The 17,131-nt window shown below is 35.8% G+C and overlaps 1 protein-coding gene across 1 annotated transcript in view; it reads right to left on the reverse strand.

The window, feature by feature from the left end:
• Positions 1–17,131, reverse strand: part of PCDH11X (protocadherin 11 X-linked) — a 480,483-nt gene that overhangs the window by 398,858 nt on the left and 64,494 nt on the right. Inside the window, exon 3 of the mRNA XM_068696555.1 lies at positions 6,924–9,410. Within this exon, the coding sequence (XP_068552656.1) occupies positions 6,924–9,410 (2,487 nt within the window). The remainder of the gene's footprint in view (positions 1–6,923; positions 9,411–17,131) is intronic.

Raw genomic sequence — 17,131 nt, forward strand, 5'->3', positions numbered from 1 at the left:
TTTGCTTTTCTTTTTAATGCAGGGAGTATAAAGAACTTACATTCTCTTTTTAAAGCATGAATAAAATTTATTGCTCCCTTTTAATATACTTATATAATTAAAACTTCTAATTGTTTCAACTAAAATAAATAAAGAAAAAATCTGGGACAAGGAGATGATTACAAGCAAAATTAGAAAACAATAGATTTATCATAATTGCCAACTGTGAGGAATGATGGGTCACATTACTTTTTTCTTAGCAAAACTAAGTTATAGAACACTATAGCACAATGTACTAAATTTTTTTGTCTTTTCCTTTTAAAAAATTCTTGCCCTTGATACCTTTCAGTAGGGCAGCTTGAACAGTTCATCGTCACTTCCAAACCCCTCTGGAGATCAGACGATAAATTTCTTCGGCAATCAGAGACAGGACAAGGGCTTTCTCGTGCTATTTCCTTGTTTTCATGTTTGCTGGCTTAACATCATTGTGTACACGTACGACTTCAGTATATAACATCAGATGCGATGACGTTCAGAGCTGGCAAACAGAGAAACAGCATGAGAAAAGCCCTTTCCTGCATATTTTTCCCCATATATCGTAAAGTTTCCTTCCAAACTTCTACCATGTCAATCACTGTATGGTTTAAGAAGTACCTAACTATTTTGTTTCTAAGTAACTAACCACTCTGGGGCGTGTGTGTGTGTTTACAGGTTTTTATACACACACAAAGATCTGCACACTTCTATATACACACAACAAAAATGCTAAAACTGGAGTCACAGAAACGGCTTCAACATACATTACCCTAGGTTTCTTACTACTTTTCACTTTATCAGCTTGAAACCCCGAGTACTGTATCAAGCATACAGATACATCAGAAGTCTATCACAGTACCTAGAATATGTTCTGTAGGGTGTTAGCAGATTTCATTTAAGAGCATATTCCCTAAGAGCTAAAAAGAGCATAAAATATTTTGATTTGAAGAGTTATTTTGCATCTTTAATCCATGTTTATCATCAACAGAGTTAAAGTCCATAAAATTCACCGAAATGAAGGCATTCAGATAATTATCTCTCAGGAAAGAAAACACTACCAATAACACAGTCAACAGGACACTATACACTCACTGGTCAGGAAATTGCTATCAAGTGCAGATCATTGAATGCAACACCTTCTGGGAGAAAATAGGAAAAGAAAGAAGTGTGAAAATTAAACTGAAGTTAAATCAGACTTCATTGTTGACAATGGTTGGTAGCTATAGGTCATTTAAAAAATAAACAAATAAATAAATAAAATAAAAGCTTGGATCACTAAAAGAGGAAACACTTCAGCTCGGCCTTGGAAACATGCAGGTGAAATGTGCTTAAAGTTCAGGAAAAATCATACATATTTATACCGCTACTAGTCCAAGGCAAGTTGTTACTGGAGAGGGAGTGGAGCATCATTCTAGCTTGCCAAACAATCGCCTGGTTTGTAATGCTTTGTCTTACAACTTCCGTATATATAGCTTCTACTGGGGAAAAAAAAAGCCTTTCCTCTCTTCCAAGTAATTTTCTACTTAAGTGTCATATTCAAAGTGTCATATTCACTTTTTCCTCAAAGAGAACGTTAATTTCTTTTTTGTTTTCTTTCCATTTTTGCTCAGTTTTTATTTTCTATTAAGAGGCAATAGGGACCATTTTCAGATATCCTTTCCCTTGTGTTTTCAATGAAAAACACATATTAAAAAAAAAAAAAAGAAGTAAAAATTGCCAAATTGTTCCACAGAAGAAAAAATTTCCTTGACCAATTTTGCTTCAGTAGTACTGCACATTTAAGTCACTGCTCACTAATTTAAGAGACAGCAAATTTCACTTATTCTTCAGTGAAATCTTTTTTCTCTGGATGTGAATTCCGTTTCTTTCTGAAATGTATATACATCACAGAGTATCAGAATTACCAGAAAAATTAGCAGCCAGAAAATTAAGAGAAAATAATAAGAATAGTCAGAATCATAATGATTACTTTTCAAACAGCTTTTGGGAAGGGCTTATACCAACAAACTTATCTGATGTTTAGAAGAAAATGTTCCTGGAGCGTAACTTACTCCACATCTGTCAATGCAAAACGCTGGTGTTACCTATACACCTTTCAAATATCAGACACATCAGCACTGCCTATTGACAATTACAGAGTAGTAGATTAAACTCACTTATTTACATATCAGGATTTACATATCAGGTGAGTTTTCAGAGCTGTTTGTTTTGGGAAAAGTGCATTATTCTTTTCACTCACATTCTAAGCACACTGCTCTCACAACAAGTGGAAAACTGTAAATGACATTTCACCACATTTCAAATCAGAACCAGAAGATCAAATATACCATAACTATAAGCATGTCTAAGCAGTTGCTAGTGAGACAGTAGGCCCCCAGAAGGCAATGTATTTTAAATGAGGTCTACTTTCCATTTAGAGTTTTAAAAGAAATAGGATTTCTATCTCCAGTTAAGTTTCCAGCAAACAAGTTCAGCAGAAATCACTGTGTCATTTGAAATTTCCATTCATACATATGGGTACATTCAGACATGCAGAATCCTAGCAAATAAAATCAATTAATGATGATTTACAGCGTTAAATATGAGAAAAATCAATCTGCGTGCCTGTTCATTCTCTTAACAACCTTCCAAAGATGGTATAGCATGCTAGCAGTGGAGATGTTAACATACAGACCACAGTCCACTGCAAAGCAGGCAGAAGCAGCAAGTACAAAATAATAGATTCATAGCATGATGATATATTACAGCTCTACCAGTTGGAGAGGTGGACTGAAACTGAACCAAGTTGTGCCACTGCTGCCTTCATGACCAGTCACGCTTCTTCATTAACAGAAGGTCAAATTTCCTGAAGTCAAAGTTTAAGATGACAAAAAAAAGGCCACAGAACCCTTCTTCAGTGAGCAGATGATTACTTTATGAGATTTGTTCTGTTCCAATAATATGCATTATACTATTTTCAAATGAATGAATGTTGGAAATCACATTAATTAAAAGGAGACCTGAAGGAGGAGGATGCATTGGAAATGTTAATGAAACTTTGTGGCCCTAGTTTCTTAGAACCCAGCTGCCAGAGTTAACACTGTATAGCATAATTACGCATGCTTTGATTAGACAGGTTGATGCCTACCAGACAGGCATTTGAATTGTATGAATGTTGAAAGTACCTGAACAAAACTTTCAGATTAAAAAATTGTTTCATACTGCAGGAAAACTAGACTGAAAAAAACTGTCCTTTCTTTTCATCATTACAATGCAAATTAAAAAAAAAGATTTGTGACAGTATGTAATAGTTCATAGAGTCTGCTCTCACAAAGGTAAATGTCAAAAGCAATTGAGCTTTTACAAAGCTTGCGGACAGATAAACTGTACACGTGCTGTATGTTTTTCTACCAAACAAATACATTCTGCTAAGAGGTTGATGACTACTGAAACAATGACAACCTGATGATACTGAAAGTTAGCTGGATTTTACAAGCTATATATCCTACTTTGAAAAAACATATAATGAACAAGAAGCCCCTTCACATTGTATCACATGGTAAAGTTTTTTTAACACAATTACATCTACATACAGCATCCCACAAGAAAGCATGCTATTCTGAAGGTTCCAATTCACTGTCACTAGTATTCATTAATTCCTACTGTGTGACTAAAATAATACTAATATCTCTTTCCATTGCCCTTCCTCACACACAAATACACAGAGAAGTTTTTTCTCTCTTCTTCCTCGTATTACCATTAGCACCACACATTTTTCGTCTTGAGCTCCTTGTAGTCGATGATCCAATGTGTCCTCAGCTGCTTCAGGAGTCTCTGATTCCTTCCCCATAAAACTTTCAGCTGTTGCTATTCCCATGTTTATTTGCCCACATGGCCACTGAAGAGATTTTATTTTTTTTTTCCGTATAAAACCTTTTCATCTTCTCTTGTATGTTTTTTGAGTACAATTGTTATGATTTTCTGTCATTTCAGAGATCACTTCAACAAATTTAACAGTAAAGCAAAGAAATAATTGCCTTTTTTTAGTGACCTGAATCAATACCATTCAGACATGCACGGAATTTAGAGCTTATAAAACAAAACAAAACAAAAATACATATTTTTTTTTATCATTAACTCAAGTTCAAGTATCTGAGTTGAAATTTAGGCTTGCATTGCATGGACAAAGCTAAGAACAGTTGAGATGTGAAGCCTGTTAATATCAACATCCATTAGAAAATGAAAACAAATATCTTCACAGCGAGTGTAATCTTCTTTAGTCTCCTCCTTCAGGGAGCTTCTGGCTTGTAAAAGCTTGTAAAAGCATTACAGTAATTGTTAAAGTAAAATATTTTTTCTCACATTAAACATCTTTCTGATTTTCATTTCTCAAACTAGCACATCTGCCTTTTTAACTGAACTTATTATATTCAGTTCTCCTGGCTGTCCTACATTTTTTTTGAAAATTCAGAGAGTGCATAACATAAATGCATCATTAACCGCAAACATCCTGGTAATCTCCAAGGATGGAGGATGGAGGGCAGCATGACATCTGATGTATTGTGGTAGATTACTTTTGTTTGTTTAATTTCTTTACTAGCTGGCAGCGACAACTCTTAAGTTAGTCTGTCCTGAGTCACCTTCTATAGCTCCACAGCAGATAAAACTACACAGACCACAACATACAAAAACAAGTTAGGAATAAGAGTGACTTTTAAAAAAATCCACTGAGGTTAAAGAAATATACTTGTTCTCGCTTATCATGAAATACAATTCTGTTACTGTGATCAAAGTCCAACACAAAGGATTTAACTGAAATGGCCTCTCTTGCCTAATTTATGTAAATAAATGTATTATTTGTATTATATTTAAATAAGTAATACAATATCAATTTATGTGTTTAATGGTGAATGTTGTTTACTAGCTAGCATAAAGGGCCACTGTCAGAGAGTAGTTACAATTTCTCCAGCAATGTGGTCACTTTCATATTGAAAATTAAACCTAAAAGAAGGATAGCTGTAGATTTAACAAAATCAATATGGTATATTCTGAGCATCATACCTATATATTATATTACATATAACACACATATATATTTTCAGGTACAGCTATATAAAGATAAGCTACTGTCAGGTAATGAGCATTGCAAAGCAAACACTTCTATCCTGCTCTCCCCGACAGGAAACGCCTGTCATTGACCTTTAAGGTACAGATAAAAGAAAACGTTTTTTCCCAACCAGCTTCTGCAGAAGAGAATTGCTTTCCATTCTACTTTAAAAGCGCCTGAAAATGGAAGAACTAGGTTAGTAAAAACCTAGAGTGTCATGAGTTTACCTTTTTTGTTAGCAGAATTACTGCATTACAAAGTGTTTTTGAGCAGACAATGGAAGAACCTTTTTGGCTCACAGGAGCTATACTGGAGTCCCTGTTCTCAATTGAAAAATCACTTGGATCAGGCCTCCAGAGATGCTGAAAACAGCACCACCCTCCTTGGAGTTATGAGAGTTCAACAAGATGAATAAATTAGGAAAAGGCATTTCTAACACACAACGGAAATCAACACATTCAAATACCTTTAATACAAAATACTCAAATCTCAAAAGCTACACATTTTCCACTGCTATCTTAGAATTAAGAAATTCTAGTATGTTTCCTCAATTTATCAGTTAATGCAACTCAGCAAATGATGAAGGTTTTAGAGCATACAGTAATATGAGCTAGCATACAAAACTGTGTGCTTAAGGGGAATAAAATAAAATAACCAACCCATCCTGTAATTTTTAATAATATGATACATAGTGTGCATAAAGAGTTTCTTTTAGGAACATTCTGGTATCACTGTAGTGGTAATAAAAGAAAGCCCACAGAATACAATTCAAAACCTCAACTGGAGTAAAAAGTCTAGCAGACTTGGACATGCTGAGGATATGTTCTCAAACAACAATATTAAAATATATTATCAATGATATAACAAACTCTTTTGAAATATTGTTTCTTTAATGATTGATTTGTTTAATGATTGATTCCTTCAGTAATTAAAACTTGACTACAAAACTATTTTCATTGAATACTCTGTAATATTCATGAAGAAAAAGAAGCAAACAAACAGCAAAGTTTAATTATTAATGTTTGTTTTTTTTTCAGTACATGGATAGAAATTAAATTCAATTTCCAGTGACTTACAGCCTTTCTATAGTGTCTTGTAGGTCCTCGTTTTAATTTAATTTTAGATTAAGGAGTCTTTAGACATTTCATATGCTGTACTTAATTTTTGAGAAGCTAGTATCTGGTTTATCAAGCATAGCAGCTAAAAAGTGAGAGGAATTATACTGATGCTTCTAATTTTCCCCCAGCTTTGCCTGTTGACTGATTCTACAAGATTTAAGTAGTCCAGTACTTTTCTAGTCTGAAAATGGCACTGAAGCTCTCAGAGGAAAATCCTTGCCTGCTTTTGAGGGACCTTGAAGTAAAGCTGTGCCCAAACGAAGGCTGCAATTCCAGACTCCATCAATATTAAGAACCACTTATCAGATCCTGTAAAGCTTTATTGCTTTCCACCTGGCCTAGATTACTTCAATTCTTGAGCATACAATACTACAGAGGACAGTATCATAACCCCTCTGTCTCACAGAGCTGCATGATGTACTGTAGTAATGCAGGAAGTGCCATACTGCCATCTGCAGTCAGGAATACCCACCAGTGAAATAATTCACTGCTCCATTTCCTTACAGCCATTAATCACTTTAATTATTTCCCGTTAACACTGATGGATCTCAAATTGTTTACATTTCAATGCCTGGATCAAACACGACCTTTCAAACTTTTAATCCTTGCAGAGAATGTTATTATGCAGTGCTTAGAGGTAGAGCTATATGAATGGAAAAGTTAAGAAGTGAAGGAGAAAGAGAGAACCTTAAAATTTCCATTACCTGTCTGGTGTGAATGGGGCCTGGGGTCTTGAAGCCTCCTTGACAGCTGCATTCGGAAACACTGTAAGGGTCCGAGCTGCTTGATGAGCACTTGGAGAGTGAGTCACAGCCCACCACAAAGGTGTTATCTAGAGGAAGTTCCTGAATGACGTGGTGCTTCTTGGGGGGTACAGGAGTCTCAGGTTTAATTTGAAAGGTAGGCTGTGGAGAAGCAGACTTGTAGTGCTTTGCCAAATCTGGGCTATCAGGTTTAAATGTAGTTGGTGTGGTGGCCCAGTTATATTTTCCCATAGTCTGTTCTTCTAGCTCTACAGGAATGTCTAAAGTGCCATTTATGTGCTCATGGCCAGGATCATCAGGCTTAGATTCTTCAATAGTCACAAAGTTGAGCAGGAGACTTTTTGGAGAGCGCTTCTTCTTCTTCTTCTTCTTCTTGATCTGCCTATTCTCTTGGTTTGGGGAAACCCATTCACCACTCTGCTTGTTTTTTTGGACAACTTTGTGCCTGGGCGTCTGGCGGCACCGTACTAAAGCAGTAACAAAAATTACCAGAATAACTGTCATTGTTCCTGCAATAATTGCAATTATGATCTTGACATAATCATTGGTTTGTGGGGTTATCTCACCATCCCCAATGTTTTGGCCAACTGGAGTTTCCATATTCCTGCGCACTAGCTCTTGTACATAGGAACTATTGGTGACTGTCTCATTCACAAACAAATGCACAAGAGCTATAGTATAAAGAGACTCCGGCTGTCCTAGGTCATTGACTTTTATCACCAGTCTGTGCAAGCCATGATCTGATGTAATTACCTTCTCTTTCAAAGTAATATTGCCTGTTAGTTGGTCAATTGTAAACAAGCCCCTAGAGTTCCCACCTATGATGCTGTAACGGAGCTCTGCATTCATGCCTGTGTCATTGTCAACTGCAAAGACTTTAGTAACTACAGACCCTGGACTGGACGATGTTGGAACCAACTCATATGAATAATTAGAAGAAGGAATAACAAAAACAGGCCTGTTGTCATTTACATCAACAACATTGATGGTCACTTTCGCAGTTGAGGAACGCTGCAGTCTTCCTCCATCCACAGCTTTCACCTGAAAAGTGTATGACCCCTGCTGTTCCCTATCAAAGGTAATGTTAGGCCTTATTACACCAGTAAGTGGATCTATAATGAAATTATCTCTACCATTTAATATAGAGAGAGTGACCGCAGCATTTTCTCCAGAGTCAGCATCTGTTACTGTGATAAGCCCTACTGTGCCATACATGGGTAAGTTTTCTGGCACATAGAAATTATATTCATTATGTGTGAAAGCAGGGCTGTTATCATTCTGGTCCAGGACTGACACTGTCACAGTAGCATTGGTCTGCAAGGGTGGCATCCCATTATCCTTAGCCAATACAGTGAAGGAGTACCTGTCTTGCTTTTCTCTGTCCAACTTTCTGACTGCTGTCAGAATGCCTGTACGGCGGTCAAGGTTGAAAATGGGGGGTGCATCAGAACCCAGAATATAGCTGATCTCAGCATTGCGCCCACTGTCGGCATCTGTAGCACTTATCTTGGTTAGCTGAGTACCTGGAGCATTGTTTTCAGGGATGGAAAGACCTATAATAGGCTGTGTAAAAACTGGGGCATTGTCATTTTCATCTTTAATTTTGATCAGGAGCATTGCAGACTGGTTTAAGGGAGGTTTCCCTGAATCTGAAGCCACTATTTTAATAGCATATTCCCGTGTTGCTTCATAATCTAGAAATGTGGCTGTTTCCAGAAGAAACTGATTATCAAACACTGGCTTCAGCCTAAAAGGGACATCATGATCTGTAAAACAAGTAACCTTTCCATTCAGATCAGCATCCTTATCCATTACTGTTATCAATGCAATTTTGGTATTAAGTGGAGCTTTCTCAGACAAAAGCACTGTCCCATTCACTGGATTGATAATGTATCTTGTGTCTATTGATGGGACATTGTCATTAATATCTGTGACATTAACAGTCACTGTTGCTCTTGATGGAGTTGAACTGCCATCACTTGCCAAAATGGTTAATTTATGTACAGGAGATTCCTCTCTGTCTAGTGGTTCTCTTATGGTGATAAGACCAGTGGCATTATCAATGGCAAACAGCCTTTTGGCCAAACTGGAGATCTGATTGCTGAAATAGAAGTGAATTTGTGCATTTGAGCCCAGGTCTGCATCAGTGGCATGGAGCTGAGAAACAGAGGTGCCTACTGGAGCATTTTCTGGAATGCTAACTTCAATGTCATTTTCTTTGAAGACTGGACGATTATCATTCACATCAGTCACTGTGACTTGCAGGATGGCGGTGCTAGATCTTGGAGGGCTTCCACCATCTTCAACTTTAATTTTCATCACATAGGTATCCTTCTGCTCCCTATCCAGGATCTGCTGGACAATCAGTTGAGGCCACTTATCTCCCTCAGGTGTCTCAATTATATCAAGACCAAACACATTTTGACCCTACAAGACACAGAAAGAATAAACTTTAGCACAATAGTATAATTAAGCAGACAATAATCTCATTAATGTTTTGAAATTGTCATGAAACATAGATATGGGGGGTAGAGGTATACAGGAATACACATTTGTGTATGTACTGCTAGTTTGCGATATCCATTTATGCTTTAAGACCAGGAGCCTTAAGAAAGCTTCAGAGCAAACACGTGAAGAAACCAATTTAGAATAACAGGGGTTTTGTGTTTGATTGTTTTGGGGGCAGGGAGACACAATAAATTGCTTTTTGTTGTTGTCTTTGTTTCTTTTTTAAACCAATTGCTCTCTTTCTACAGAAAAATAAAAATAAAAAAAAATTAGAATTCTTGGACAGATGTAATTTGCTTTCTGTACCGTACCAGTGAGTGTTAAGAAGACGAATGTAGCCAAAGTTCAACCATGTCCAAAGGCAAAGTAGTATGCATACATTGGATGATCTAATCCAATCCTCAATTTCAAGGAAAACAACAAAGATAAAGGGACTATTTCACAGTTCATGGAACAACACTGGACATGATCTGAAATCCCTAGTATGCAAAACAAATAGCAAAAACCACCACCCACATCACCGAAGAGGGGCTCACTATACAATTTAGTCATTAGATTGTTCAGACAAAACTAAGCCATAACAGTTTATTAGAAATACATAAATTCCTTAAAATTATTCCTTTCTTCATCATGATTTATTTTCTATTTGTAGTGAAAATTACAATCCAAGTGAGAAAAGAAGATATATTTTCATTTTAAAAAATATCACAGAACTATGACATTCACTTTGAAAATAATAACTTCTTTTCACGGGGATTGTTGAATACATAACACCCCTGGAATAGCAAATGCTATACATATTGCACAAACATGGCTTCCTTTAAAAACCCTTGTGTTGACAGAGTATGCTAATACAAAAATTGGAATCTAGAGCTAGATTCCCTCTTCTGCTGTGCCTTCAGATGAGCAGAGATTAAGAGTATCACAATTATCCTCTTTTCTATTCTCCCATCACTCAACCTTCAGAAGAAGAAAGGATGTAAAGGCAGTTTTGCAGCCATATTTTCCGTGAGGGCAGAGCTAAAACACATATCATCAAAGCTGAGTGTACGGGATAAACAGGAGAAGAAAGCGTTGATAAAAATGCTGAGTAATTAGGATTTTCTTTGTATGTGTCATTCTTGCAACAACTGCTTCTAGCCTGGTTCTTTCTGCATTTATTGTGCTTGTCTCTCATCTTTAGTCCTAATTATGTGTGTTCTGAACCAATTTGAGACACTTCAGACCAAAGGGAAAGAAAATGTTTCCAATATGCAAGTTTCCTTATTTCTCATTGTTGCTAAAAGATTTGTATTCACTGCATCTTGTTACCCACCATTAAATGAATGCATTTGTAGGTCTAATTCTGTGTAAGGCTGTACTCTTTCACTGATGTGTTTTCTCAAAGCCAGAATTTGACCTTACATAAGTAATCATTTCTTCCATGGAAAAGAATAATTCATCCACATTTCAAACATTACTGTGCCACTGACACAGCATTTGTGACAACATTACGTTGCAACTAGGGACAGTCTAAAGTGAACTGGAATACATTTTGAAACAATTAAAAAAAATACAACTTTGGGTTCTTCAACAGAAGACATGCAAAGATTATTCTTACAAGAAGTGTAAGATTTACATTTTGAATCAATTAGGTTAATTTTGCAAATGGTAATTCTACTCTGATCTCTTCAAGAAGGTGAAGTGTGAAGATGAAGAGGAAACCCAATCTGGCTAGAAGTTAGTTGAAATAAATTGCAGAACTACTGAGAAATGATGAATTACATATTCTATATTTTAACATAGATTTCCAGAAAAATATAACAGAAGCTGGAGGAAAAGAAGAAAAAGATAGCTGATGTGTTTTTTTTTATTTGTACACAACTTGACAGATGGGCACTGATTATTCTGTCATTAGATTCCACAACTACAACAAACACTTCATATAGACCTTCAATACACACAGCTATACATATGCATACACATTTCTGCTTCTCTTTAACTATCAAGTATGAGAAAGATATTTTTAATTAGAGCATATGACTTGATATAAAAAAAAGAGCGTCAATTCTCCATTACCAGCAATAAGCTAATGGAGAAACACAAAAGAATGCAAAGAGCTCTTCCAGGTCAATTATTACCACTTGATTATTTTTTCTATATGGAAAAAAACAATATTCAGCAGAATTTCTTACTATTCATAAGTGGATTATACACCTTTTTAAACCACTGAAATAAAGAGAAAGTTACAAAAATTATGCCTGTTCCCAATTTAGACAAATCTGCTTCACATTGTTTAATGGATAAGATTAGGTATGGTGATATGCTGCATTTTAACAACTACATTTTCTAAGAAGAGAGAATTCTTCCACTCTAAACAGTCCTCAAAATGATGAAACATTCAGGAAACAAATTTTGAAGATTACAAATATCTAATTCTCTCCTGCACAAGCAAAGAAATTGAGAGTTAAAAACCCTGAGAGAAATGTGAAGGAAAACTTTCAGGATTAAGTTTTGATCTATCATCATCAAAACTTCGGTTAAGTCAATATTTCCTGTAGGGATAGATTGTTATTCAGACTGAAGTATACTTCAGTCGCCATGTTATCCCAGTGATCTGAAGGTTTCATTCACACTAGGAAGACTATGTGTCCTGAGAATTAGTATAATAGGTAATTAACATTTATATAGTACCCTTCACCATTAATTTAATTGATTAAAAAAAAAAAATCTGTTACTTTGTCTTCGTAACTATAGCAAGATGGGAGTGAGAAATAAAAAACACTAACTTTTTAAATCCAAAAAGACAGCTCAAGCCATGTAACCTAGCTATTTGAGGCAGAACAAAGCTATGCCCATCTCAGAGCCAAGACTAGCTTTAAGAGGCTCTGAGTCCTAATCACAAGATTCTTTATCAGGGCCATAACCATAAGTTCTGTTACCTTATTCAATTTTTATAACAACCCTTTCAGAGTATTCATGCATAAAATAATCTCTAAATGATGAAACTGGCATACTTGTTGAACTCTGCCTGCTGTATATTTACCTGGTCATTTGTAATGGATCCAAATGTTCTTTTCGGAGCTGTTTTGGGCTGCCAAGTAAATAAAAAATTAGAGAGTTTTAAAAAAATGGAACATTTAGGTAGGTTAATAAATACATAAACAATGAAACATGGACACCTAACATAATAATCCATAAAAGCTTCAAGTGTTACAGACAGGACTACATGTAGCAAGGTGCACCTGAAGTCTACACATAAACTTGCCTCATACACATTGAGGTATCACAGTCTCTTATAACAATATTTCACAAAATCTGTGGGATGTTGACTACATTTGCATTATAATGAATGTTCTTTCAGGACAGAAATTGGAAAGTAGGCTTCATCGTCAAGAGAAATAGGAAAAAGAACAGCTACAGTCGTATGGTCTGTTGTGTCCAAAACATCTCATATACTTACACTTATAAGTTGATAGAACATAGTAATTTCTCAAAGAAATCAGGAAAATTGGAGGAAGGGAAAGAATATTGTGCTATATAACCACACAAAAACAGCTAACATAAAATGTTAAAAAAAAAACAAACAAAAAAAAACCACAACCTCAAGTTTCCATTTTAATGAATTCCTGAATTACTTGAAAGTAATTACTTTATAATAAAACCTTTGGCTGAAACACAATCTTGCATCCAAAGGATCCTAAAATCTTTTAAGCAAGTCCAGAAATTAATGCAGTTGTTTGCCAACTGCTGATTATTTCATGTTTAGCAAGACAGAAAACCTTTGCAGTGCTCCTTAAAAATTAAAAGATGTGTCTCAGCCTCTGTTTCCTTGCCTGCTTTTGTCAAGCCATACAGAACTGGTACACAACTACTGTGATGCATTATCAAAGAAAATATTATAGTAGCAGAATTTCAATTTCTAATTCAGAAAACTAGACAACAGCTATATAATGGACAACATTTTTAATAAAAGGTGAAAATTAAACTTGCGTTTTCTTTCACAGGTGACACTTTGAATGTGAAAATGTGAATTCCCAAAGGCAGGCTAAAACACTTAACACAAAACATTCTACACAATAGGCAATTTTGGATACAAATTCCTATAACTGGTGCCTATTACTACACTCAGAGCTATAATATCCTAAGTATTGAGGCTCTAATAAAGATCTTTTGTCTGTGAATACTTCACAGTGTACAGTTAACATGTTCATGCATTCTTGAATATTAAAGCTGTTAGACAGCTGTTTTGTTTCAAGAGTGCTGAGTTAATACACCTATCAGTGCACAGTTTACAGAAAGGCTACTTAGGTGTGTGTAACTAATGTAGTTGGTTACCTTGTGAACTGAGTGACAGTACCTCAGAAGAGAAAATGAAATTGCAAAGATTAGAAAATTGTACAATGCAAAAACTCTGCAGATGCAAAGTTGCTTACATAGTTGAAACACTATCTCTTTGTCAGAACAACTACAGACTTTTAATTTGTGGGTCAAGATTCCTATGAGTTCTGTTCATGTTTTTCTATCACTATCACACTCTGTTTCAAATAAACATAAATGACTGCTTTAGTCATGTAATTCTCTAATGCATCACTGTGCTTTTGGTGGTAACAGGCAACAGTTCTGAACTGCTGTTCAGAACAGCTCCTAAATCACCACCTCATTTCACTCCGACAGCCAAGCAATGTATCTTAGGCTCCTAATCCCACATTTTAGAGCTCTCAGATGAATACTGACTGGGTGTTGGAGCAGTGTGAACCCCTAATGCCCTCCTATTCACTACCTGCTCTAGAAGCATATCAGTATTCTCAGGCAGAAGGGGATTCAAACTGACAGCTACTTGTACAAAAGAAAATAGAAACGACTGAGATGTTTCTGAAAATTCCTTTACCCTCAAGCAGAGACTGTCCAGGATCCTCAGCTTCTGGTAACTTTAGTGGGAATTGAAGGTGATGGACACATACAGATCTGGCTCATGACAAATGGAAAATAAAATAAAACAGAAAACCTCTGATAGGTTGGCTTGTTAAAAAGTACAAATGTTTGCAAACTAATGTTCATTAAATTATTTTGTTCCCTCTTATCCACCCAAAAAATATTTCAGCTAAGAAAAAGTATATAATTTCTTTAAACGGATGGCATCTTCAAGCCCATATCCTAACCTTTTACCGGTAGATACTTAGCAAGAGTATCTTATTTGATCTGAGGCCCATTTAAACTGAAGTTCAGCTGTGAGTAAAACCACTGTATCTTCCTTTTATGTTAACACTTTTAGGACAAAATGTTGACAGAAATTTTCATTGTATGGCATGAATATCTCACATACACCCCTCTCTTCTGAAATCCAGAAACACAAAGAAAATAAATGAGTATCTTCTCTGGATTTTAATCACAAGGACATTCTTTCACATGCAGAGACCATACTTTCTTGTCTGTTGTCACTGCATTATGAACTTTGACATTAAAAAATACAATCTATTGAGATTTGCAGGAAAATTACAATTAATGTGGGCAAAATGTAATAGAACGACAAATAACCTAATGTAATAGAGATCTTCCTTTGTGATTAGATTTCTCAACAGTTAGGTGTTCCCAACATTCACAAACAGTTTTTACAGATGTAAGCCTAGTGCAAACACTACTAAAATGAACATGATAGTTAGTGTATCTCAAGGCCTTCACCCTCTGCAGGGTTTTGTAAAACTCAAAAGATAAAGTTTATATGGGACATATAACTACCACAGCATCAGTTTTTTGCTTTTGAAATGAATGAAGCTGTGCTTTTCCAAATCATGAAAGCTTATCCTTTTTGCACTTCTGCGAGAAAATAACAGTGGAACTACCATTTTAAACTAGAAAAGTGTGTGATATAACACAATGAAGATACCCCTTCACTGAACACTGGACGATAATAAATAATACTGCAATTTCAGAATAATAAATTAGAAAGAGTTGCTCAGAAGATATACAGAGTGCCAGTAAGTACTAAAAATAGTTCCAGAGAGATTGAATTTTTCAATACTCCAGAAGTATCTTACGATGCCTTTTAACCATACTGATCAGATGCTGGGGATAAACCAAAAGTGTATTTTCTGGCGTTGGATTTATCAGAAAGCCAACTCATCATCTTCCTTCTCCAGTATTACTGACTCCTATTTATGTGATTCAATAGAACAAAAGCAAAAGAAAAAAGGAAGATGCATTTTCTTACTGTACAGTAGTCATTGCACCTTGAAACCCAGTTCTGAAATCTTGTGATACCTGTGTGTATTAAGAATTCCAGTATATAAACTGTTGTGACTTTCCATTTAACAGTTATATTCCTAAAAATACCTCCCTCTTAGTTGTTTGGGATCCAAAATCTTAAGACTGAAAGTATATTTGTTACACACTTTTAGAAGAAATCATATGCAATAATATATTCTTTCTTATAAAAATCAATTTCATTCTAATTCTTACTTCCAATGCAAATCATTGCAACTATACAAGGAGAGGAGTAATTTAGTATTTTATTACAGCAATACATAGAGAGGAGTAGTTTTTAAGGTCTGTAAGGAAAACTAAACCTACAACTTATCTATCACATTTTCAACTTGTCCTCCACATACCTGTCATTAATTTGAATACACACGTTATTTCTCAGACTTAAAATCAGTGATGAAGTTATTAACACAGTAGTCTAAAAATCAAATCCATTGTACACATTGTAGATCTATCTACCTGCTGTCCTGTTAAATATATTAGTTGATGTAATTGATTTGCAAGAAAGGTAATAATATTCAGACTGTTAAAATGGCATGTTTAAAAGGGAAATGCCAAACACCTAACATGCCATTCCATTTTTGCTGTTCTGTGTTTGATCACTACTAACAGTTAAGTCTTGAACATACACTGAATGTACAACTTCTAAGCATGAAAATCAGAAGGAAACTGTAATATCCACTTCCTGCTGCAAAGATCTAGTTTAGTCCAACCAGGTAACACATATTCTCTAATAAATTGTAAACCATCTAAACTTTGGGGCTGGGACAAGCTCTCGCACAGTACCTGGGAAAAGTTGCATGAAACAGTTCATTTTAGAGTCTATCATTCACTTTGGTACTGTCTCCACAGGAAAAGTAACAAGAGAATAAACCAAACAGCTGAAATGTTATTACTTCAATATGACAGCAATGTGACTGGCCTCAGACAGACTGTAGTATTCCAGAAGAAGCAAATGAAGTGAAGATCATTGAAGCTAATTCTGGCCAGTAACAACCTGTAATCCAAGTAAGAGAAAAGGCAAGCTTTCACTGCTCTGGATCAGCCCAAAGTTCTTTCCTGAGCTCAACTCAGTGCCCTAAGACAGATGTTTCCAAACACCATTAGGCACGCTGTTTGTGATACAGTAAAACTTCTCAACATGCACCCAGAAACTGGACCTGCTGCTCCTTCCTTAGTGGAAAATATCAGGTTTTTGGCAGCCAACATCATCGCAACCACCAGTGTGGCAGCGCGGCACTGCTAATAAGGCAGAACCGAGAGCCTTCCCTCTGCTCCTCACACCTACTCCCTTGTGATGGTAACTTCAACTTACAGAGCCATCACAGCATGAACACATGCTCTGAATTCTTCAAGAAGAAGTTCAGGCTTCCACATTCACAGAATTGACTAGGTTGGAA

This window comes from Anas acuta, chromosome 13 (genome assembly GCF_963932015.1).
Source record: "Anas acuta chromosome 13, bAnaAcu1.1, whole genome shotgun sequence".
Classification (NCBI taxonomy): domain Eukaryota; kingdom Metazoa; phylum Chordata; class Aves; order Anseriformes; family Anatidae; genus Anas; species Anas acuta.